The sequence below is a fragment of the Peromyscus californicus genome, unplaced genomic scaffold, assembly GCF_007827085.1.
Source record: "Peromyscus californicus insignis strain IS unplaced genomic scaffold, ASM782708v3 Scaffold_11__1_contigs__length_118956290, whole genome shotgun sequence".
Taxonomy (NCBI): Eukaryota; Metazoa; Chordata; class Mammalia; order Rodentia; family Cricetidae; genus Peromyscus; species Peromyscus californicus.
In genome coordinates this window covers 34,065,330-34,074,580 of record NW_026294402.1, presented here as the reverse complement: position 1 = coordinate 34,074,580, position 9,251 = coordinate 34,065,330, and the positions used below count along the sequence as shown (strand labels likewise).

General features: G+C 37.6%; 1 protein-coding gene across 1 annotated transcript; it reads left to right on the top strand.

Annotated features, from left to right (window-relative positions):
* Positions 1 to 3,212: 3,212 nt before the first annotated feature.
* On the top strand, positions 3,213 to 4,148 carry LOC128103893 (olfactory receptor 10G9). Its single transcript, XM_052728555.1, has one exon. The coding sequence runs from the start codon at positions 3,213 to 3,215 to the stop codon at positions 4,146 to 4,148; it is 936 nt and encodes a 311-aa protein (XP_052584515.1).
* The last annotated feature ends 5,103 nt before the right edge of the window (positions 4,149 to 9,251 follow it).

Genomic DNA, 9,251 nt, shown 5'->3' with positions numbered 1-9,251 from the left:
AATTTTATATATATACAATATTTTTAATCATATTCTTTCTCCTCCTCCAAATCTTTTCTACCTCCCTTACCCACCCAACTCTATGTTCTGTCTCTTAAAACAACAATAATAATAAAAAAAAAGAAAACACAAAGCCTCAACAAGACAAAAAAAAAGAACATATCAAAAGAAAACAAAGAGCACAGGAAAAACCCATGGAGTCTGTTTTGTGTTGGCAAACTGCTTCTGGATGTGGGGCCTGCCCTGCGGTGTTGCTGATAAGATTAGAGAAAACTGCTATTCATTTTCACCAGAGCTATCAATTGAAAATAGCTTCTTGGTTAGGGATGGGACTTTGTGTCCACTTCTCCATCTCTGGAGGTCTTTCTTGTGCATGCTGTCAGTGTCTGGGAGTTCCTAAGTGTATCAGCTCTGTTGTGTCTGGAAGATGCTTGAACATGAAACTTTTATATAAGTGAAAGGTAGTAAGTTTCAAGTGTCAGGGAAGCATATATCCATGTTGGAATCCATTGGTAGAATTCCCTGGAACCTTCAAAACCACACAAATGTTAGGAATGTGCGATGCTTGAGTTGATGACAATAGACGGTGTAAGAAACAGTGGCATGCGGCTTCAGACAGCAGTCAAGTGATGCTCACTTAGACTTTGGGAAATTTTAAGTGGAGAACAGGCACTGGAAAGATCCAGCAAGACATGAGATATTCTGAGGAGAGACATGCATGTTTACAAAAAGCCTTTCCTTCATGTCTTGCTGATGTATTTTTGCTCATCAAGGGAACGTGGAAACCCCAGGGCAACCCCATCCCTTGAGACCTGAAATCAAGCACATTTAGTCATGCTGGCTTCTAGTCTCTGAATTAATTAGCTTGAATTCTAATTAGAAAAGGACATCTTTTTCGCATCTCAGAGTATCTCTTTATATGATACCATGAAAATTAGTGCTTCTCCATAACACGTAGAAGGTGAAACAGTTTTGGAAAAGCTCAGGTATGTTTTGCTACTAAAATGCACCATACTTCATAGATGTTCTTGAGTGAATTTAACTTGTTTTTTTGTTCAGTTCCTTCTTCCTTTTAGTGTGCGTATTCACATTCATCAATGACATTTGTAAATTCTTAGACTTTGTCCTAACTTTAGCTGCCTGGTCTCTCTCACTAATTAGAGAGATACATGGGCAGGTACATGGTCAATAGATAGAGGCAATAACTGCAGGACTTCAAATAATACTGATGTTGTTACAGTAGCCATGTAACTTAAACACTGACCTTGATTGAGATTCCCGCTGGGATGTCAGGCTGCCTTATACTTCTCTTCATGGATGTTTTCTTCTCTATCAACTCTGGATGTATTTTCTCTGTGATTGGGTCTGGTTGCTGTAGTAGACGTTTCAGAGCTCTATTTCCCCCGATTGAGGGGGGGTCCTCATGGTCATCGTGGTGACTTCAATAATCTGGTTTCTACTATTTTTTCTCATATTTTTAAAAAGACAACTTTCCTGTAGCCAAAGCCAAACTCCTTGTGGAGAAGATACATTTTATCTGGAATCTTCTAAGAGCAGATCCTTTATTCTTTCTTAGTGAAAAATGGTTTCACAAGTCAATTCACAACACAGTAGAGTTAAAACAACTAAAAAATAGTTGTTAGTTCTAGACAATAATTTGTATCAAGTAAAAATAATCATTTCAGTCTTAGCCATACACAATATTACCATGATTGAGTGGTGTGGGGCCTCTCTGTTTGCACTGGTTTCAATTTTATGTCATAGGTTGTTGAATAAGCAACACAGACTTGACAGAATCATTTCCTTCTTTTAGAGCACTGTTTTTGTTTGAGGACTATGAGGAAAGAAGGTGTGGATAAAACATCGTCTCTAAAAAAGCCAGCATCAGAGAGGAATCAGAATCCTAGTATAACATATGTATAACAGAAAGCTCTTTCTTACTCAGCATTTTGTGGTTGAGAGAATTTGATCTTCTTAATGATACATAAATAGAGAGGAATCAGGGATTTAATATGTATGAAGCCTTTTATTTTCTGGACATAGGGGATGTTGTATGTAATCCTACTGTGTAATGGGGCACCTGATATTCTTACATGACTTGGAGATTCTAGAGAGACTCTTTGAGAAGCAGGCAGTAATGGGGCATCACTAAATCGGCAGGAACAAAGCCTTTAAGAGTGTAATGTCAAACTGGGAGGTCTATGGGATTCCACCAGAACTGACATATTCCCTTTCTAAGATCCAGAAGAGGCAACTTTGCAGTACTTCAGCAAGGCTCAGTCCTGTATGCTCCACTGTCATTCACTGAGCAAAGACTGAATGCCAATTTTTGCTTGCATCTTTTCAGTCAGGGAGACAGAATCAGTATTGTTAAAAACACATTTAACATCAAATGATTGAAATATACCATTGGTTTCAATGATACTTACTAATGTCAGCAATTTTGGTTCTTGAAGTTTCTGTGGGAATCCAAAGGAGAAAAATGATTCTGGTAGGTAGAACTCTAGACTCCAAGATTACTACAAATTACTAAACTCTCCCTGAATAATCATGCTTTCCCAAATATGTACCTGGCTATGAACATGGCTGGAGATTACTTACTTCACTGATTATCTTGTATCACATTTTGTTTTAGGGAAAGTGACTCTCCAGGTAGCAGAAAAAGGACTTGCCATGTTGTGTCATGACCAGATGCATAGAATTGTATAGGTCCTAGAGTGACTTCTAGAAGCCTAGAGTGGCGGAATCTGCTAAGAACCATTATACAAATCAGAAGCTCAGATCTAAAACTGTACCAAACTATATTCTATCAACAGCTGTACTAGTGTAGAGTAAAATTCTGACCCTCAGGTAAGATTATATAACTGGTTTGCACCTTGAGATTTAAGATCTGTGAGTTATACCACAGCAGGCCTGACACACAAAATGTTGAGAATAACACATTTGTATGTTTTATGTAGTTGTGGGACTTCATGATGCCCTCAAACTAAAACAAAGACATTTTCTTGTTTTTCTTATACGTATTTGTGAATGCTAATGTTTGTATTCCTAGGCCTGTGTGTGGGAGAGATGCTTAATCATTTCACCAATATCACTAAATAAGACCTAAATGAAGTAACATAAAGTGTAATATTATGAAACACAGATAATTATTCATTAATGTCTGAGTGATCCTTATATCTCTATAGGGAGAATGATTCTGGGTGAAAGAAATGTCAAATGTGACCCTAGTGAACACGTTCTTCCTCTCAGGCATTCCTCACACACCAGCCCTGGACACCACGCTCTTTGCGCTCTTCCTGGTGATTTACATTCTCACTGTGCTGGGCAACCTCCTCATCCTGATGGTGATCAGGGTGGATTCCCACCTCCACACACCCATGTACTACTTTCTCACCAACCTCTCCTTTATTGACATGTGGTTCTCCACAGTCACAGTGCCTAAAATGCTGATGACCTTGGTGTCCCCAGGGGGCGGGGCTATCTCTTTCTACAGCTGTGTGGCACAGCTCTACTCCTTCCACTTCCTGGGTAGCACTGAGTGTTTCCTCTACACAGTCATGTCCTATGATCGCTACCTGGCCATCAGTTACCCACTCAGATACAGCAGCATGATGAGCGGGAGAGTGTGTGCCCTCCTGGCTGCTGGCACCTGGCTCACTGGATCCCTGCACTCTGCTGTCCAGACGTCGCTGACCTTCCGTTTGCCCTACTGTGGACCCAACCAGATCCAGCATTATTTCTGTGATGCTCCTCCCATCCTCAAGCTGGCCTGTGCAGACACCTCAGCCAATGAGATGGTCATCTTTGTAAACATTGGGGTGGTGGCCTCAGGTTGCTTTCTGCTGATTGCTCTGTCCTATGTGTCTATTGTCTGTTCCATTCTGAAGATCCGCACCTCAGAGGGCCGACACAGAGCTTTCCAGACCTGTGCCTCGCACTGCATCGTGGTCCTCTGTTTCTTTGTGCCTTGTGTTTTCATCTACCTGAGGCCAGGCTCCAGGGATGCTGTGGATGGAGTTGTGGCCGTTTTCTACACTGTGCTGACACCCTTACTCAACCCTGTTGTGTACACCCTGAGGAACAAGGAGGTAAAGAAAGCACTGGTTAAACTCAAAGACAGAGTAGCATTTTCTCAGAGCCAGTAAACACTGATAAGAATTACTTCAATTTTCCAACATCAGTAATATAATTTAATTATAATTCATCATTGAATGCACCTTCTCAGGAATATTCAATTCTCATGTCTTCTAAGGATTTTCAAATTGCAATTAGATCTCTGACATGTGACAAACGTGCTCATAGTTTGATGTTTTTCCCTTTGCAAAAGATTTGTTTTATTTTCAAGAGGTAACACTCACAAAGCAATATGATGTTATCTTGGTTGCTTTATGAAGCTGAAATTCTCTTTTAGCTGATATGATAGAATGTTCACTTTGGGTTCATTTCTCTTGTGCATGTACCCAGAAGTCCATAGTCATGGCATTACTGCAATTAGCAGAGGTCATGTTTGTCTCTAGTTTAGCTCTTCAAAGGCAGATTTTTTACTTTTTCAGTGGTTCTGTGTTTTTCTTTGTGCATCATATCCAAAACAAGGTTCGTAATATGTAATACATAGTTTTCTAAGAATAATTCCACATCTAAATGTATGTGTGTATGAATAAATGTATGTAATACTTTTATAAAAATTTAATCTCTAGCAATGATTCATTTCTAGTGGGCAATATTCAACTATTCAAATGCATAAGAGTTGAATGAAATTATATTCCTTTATATTTACATAATGGAGTGTTATAAAACAATGGTCATGAAGTTCTACAACCATTTATAATATGCATTATAGAGTTATCAGTTTTGAATATATTTGTTATGATTCAACACCTAAAAATCAAAATATACTAAATACACACATATGTTGAATCATAACAAATATAGTAAAAAATAAAATCTTAGTCATCTAGCCTCCATACAACATGACAGGTACTTTTTCCATCACTAGGAGAGGCACCTTCTCATTGGTAAGACAAAGTGTGGTGCCATACAAGACAACCAGTGAAGTAAATGACCTCCAGTTATGTTCACAGCTCAGTACATATTTGGGGAAATGTGATTATCCACAAAGAATTATAACAGACTGGGAGATTCAATATTTTAAAGATGCTAATTCTCAAACTAGATTGCACACACTTAGGATGTAGTAGGAGGTTGGGGAAGACTGGGATGAATCAGTCTCTTTTGGACATGACAGGATGGGTGCACTCATGAACTCATAATAGCTGTGGTTACCCACACAGGAAGTACACAAGATCCACCTACTCAACACTTCAGCCTGTAAGGAGGAGGGGAAATGAATACCCAGAAACTGAGGTGCTATTGATAATTGATGCCTTGTAGAGGAAGGGGAGTCAGTTTTCTCTAGGGGTGTTGTTTCTCATAAATTGACCATGCTGTAGTAGCTGGGGATGGGATAGTGCTAATTAGATTCAGTGTGTCATTAACAAGAATGAAAATAAGAAGTTATGAAGTTGGAAGAGGGATGTATGTGTTGGATACCTAGGAGGTCTTAGAGATTTTAGAGTAAAGGGGTGAACATGATCCAAATACCTTGCATTCACATGTGAAAGTCTCAAAGAATAGATAAAATATATTTAAGAAGTTTAATTCAAAATATTAGCATTAATTGATCATGTCACTGTGCTATCCTTGTTTTTGTGAACCCCCCATTTTATCCATGTAAGAAGTGTAGATGACAGTGGCACTGCCAATCTTTTACAATGAAGATTAGTCTATTTCCCAATCATCACAACCTTTGAATATTTTACTTTGCAGGGCAAAGGGGGTTTTGTTAATTTGAGTAAGTAAATGAAGAGATTGTCCTGGATTAATCGTAAAGGTCCTCGTGTCGTAATCATAATGGTCCAAAGTTGTCAGAAGGCATAAGAGAAAAGTTCAAAGTCACAAGCAAGAGCTATAACAAGAAGGTAGAGGCTGGAAAGATAAGCACAGAACAATTAAAGGGTCTAAAATGGAGGACTATAGATCAATGTTAGATCTAGAAAAAGCAAGTAAAGAAATGGTCTTCTAGAGTGTCCAGAGGAAATTAATTCTGTCTACCAACTGATGCCCAGTTTGTTTAGGTTCTGTTCCTCAGAACTATCAAGACAGTGAACTTGTGCTGCCTTAAGAAAAGAAAAGTGTCTGTGTCTGTATAGAACAGCTTGAGGACTGGCAGCACATCACAGAAGTAATGTTGGATCTGGCTGAGTCCACAGTCGGTCCAATGGAAAATCAGTGTGGACAACAGAGTTCAGGGACCCATGGAGCCAAGTGCTAGCAGCCAGAGAGCACATGCTCTCACACTCATCATACTGTTATGCCTGAGTGGGTAATGATGAGTAAGGCATGATCATAGGACATGATTGTGTAGAGGAAACTTACTTAATCCTCTATTATAGATGACTGGAACTTTTGCTTTTTGCATTCTGTAACATCTTTTTTCCCCCTACTGAGTTTGGACTGGCATGCTTTCTGGATACCTTCTGTTACAAACTCAAAATTTTGGAAATACAGAAAACTACGGCCACGTTGGTACAGAGTTGTCCTTAATTACAAAGATGAGCCAATGATGCTTTTATTTAGAAAGTAGGAAAGCAAAAATATAAGTACAGGTTTTCAATATGTTTCTCTTAAAAATTAGGAAAATAGATCCCCATATTCCGAGGCCTAGCTCAGGTCACACAGATCATGAACAGGCACAGGCAGGTGAGTTTCTCAAAACCTCCATATATTGGGACACAAAACAAATCTCAACAAATACAGGTAAATGAAATAACTCCATGTATTCTCTCTGCTCACGATACAATAAAGGTTAGAATCAACAGTTATCAATAGTAGAGAATCAAAAGAATCTCTACTTGTTACACAAACCCCTGGAGACTACCACATTACTGAATGATAAGTGGGTAAAAATAAGATATCAAGAAACATCATGGAATTAAGTGGAAATCAAAACACAACACAATACCCCTGGGGCACTTTAAAAGCTGTCCTAGGAGGGAAATGTATAGCTCTAAGTGCCTACATTAAAAAGACCTTAAAATACATTAGAGAAGTTGGGGGAGAGGAAATAATATGTAGAGTCAGAGAAAAAGGAGAGAAAGAAAGAAAATAGAAATAATTTTAAAAAGAGAAAAAATCAGAGAGAATGAATAAATGACTTAATGATACAACTCAAGAATTTGGAAAAAAAAAAAAAAACACAAACAAACCAAACCTAAACCGAGCAGATAGGAAGACAGAACAGAAATCAGAGCAGAACTCAGTGAAAACTAACAAAGAAAACAACACAAAGACTCACCAGATCTAAGAGCTGGTGCAATAAAAAGGTAAACATTGACAGAGCTTGGCCCAGCTAACCGTAAGAAAGATACAATCTAAATTAACAGAGTCAGCAATGAGCAGGGAAACACTATGACAGACACCAAAGAAATTTAAAATATTAGAGAACCTCGATAAACCTATACTTCATTAAGTTAAAAACAGCAATAAAATGCATTGCACTGAGAAATGCCCAGGCTCGGATGGACTGTTAGCAATGTTCTGCCAGACTTCAAAGAGATCTATGACCAATACTTCTTAAATTATTAAAAATACAAGAATCAGAAGTTCCTTCTGTAAAGTCAGTGTTACTGTTATACCCATACCATGTAAAACACATTAAAAAGAAAAAGAAAAAACTATAGTTCAATATTCCTATTGAACATAGATTAAAAAATTCTCATAAAAATACTTTCAAATAGAATTCTGGCTATATAAAAAAGATCATCCAACATAATCAAATTTTTTTCATCATAGATGTTCTGGGATAGTCAACATACATAAATCATCATATAGATCATATAAATAGACTTAAAGTAAAAACTTACATGATCTTACTTAAAGTAAAAATGTACGTGATCTTTTCAATAGATACAGAATGTTCAGCCATGTCTTTATGATTGAATTCAGACAAAACTCAACATGTCTTTATGATAAAATTCCTAAATAGAGAGGGGACATACCTCAACACAATAAATGATGTGCATCATGAACTCACATCCAACATTAAGAAGGATGACATCAATAGACTTACTAATGTGGAATGGGGAAAGTACAGAAGACCTCAACCCTACATAAAGAAATACATGCCAATAAGGAATGCTATGTCCCCCCAGGAAAGAGCACACCAATTGGTTATCCAATACCAAATGGTTAGATCTGAAAACATACACACACACACACACACACACACACACACACACACACACACACACACACACACATCATTATATGGACTGAGAAGAATATATACATATATATTTCTTTGTATATATGTAAATATATATTATACGTGGAACAACAATTAAGGAAAGAGAAGTCATAGATTTAAAGAGAGAAGTAGTTATACATGGGAGGAGCTGGAGGAAAGAAAGGTAAGGGTTATAATATAATGTAATAATAATTGTATTATAATCTCAAAATTATATATATAAATTTATATGTATATATAAGTCCACATACAGTATCCTAAAAGACATAGGTGTAGGAAAGAACTTTCTGAGTAGAATTCCATTTACTCAGGAATTAAGACCAATAATTGACAAGCTAGTGTCCTTTGGATATGGCAGGCAAGCTGCTACCATGGATCTCGATAATATGGTTGCTTAAACAAGATCTTTACAATGACAACAGCTGTTGGCATGCCAATGTGGATAGGGGACGTTCATAAAGACCACCTCCTCCAAGATGAAGAGTTACAGGAAATCGATGTTTACCGTGAGGGGAAGATTTTGTTTTTTTTTCCGGGATGAGCTCCCTGATAAGTTATCCAATCACAATTGGTCAGTCTTAAACATGTACATATGAGCAACAGTAAAAAGATATACATATGTGTGTGCCCACATATATGTAAAAATTAAAAAAGTAAAATCATAAAACATGTATTATTATATGTAATAATAATGAAAAAGAGGTCATTAATTTGAAAAAGTGTTAGGAAGGAATAGGAGGATTTAGAGAGGAGAGAAAGAGTATAAGTGAAGTATATGCAGTAAGTAGGTAGCCAAAAATTTCTCCACTCCTGCCCTGCCCAGCAGTCCGGACAAATCTCTCCCACAGACGGTCACATACCTGTTTATAAAATAATCACTCAGAGGCTTATATAATTATGAACTGTATGGCCTGTGGCTTTAGCTTTTTGCTCGCTAGCTCTT

Excerpts from the sequence above, each read along its gene's own strand:
- LOC128103893 (XM_052728555.1), top strand. The coding sequence starts at position 3,213 with ATGTCAAATGTGACCCTAGTGAACACGTTCTTCCTCTCAGGCATTCCT.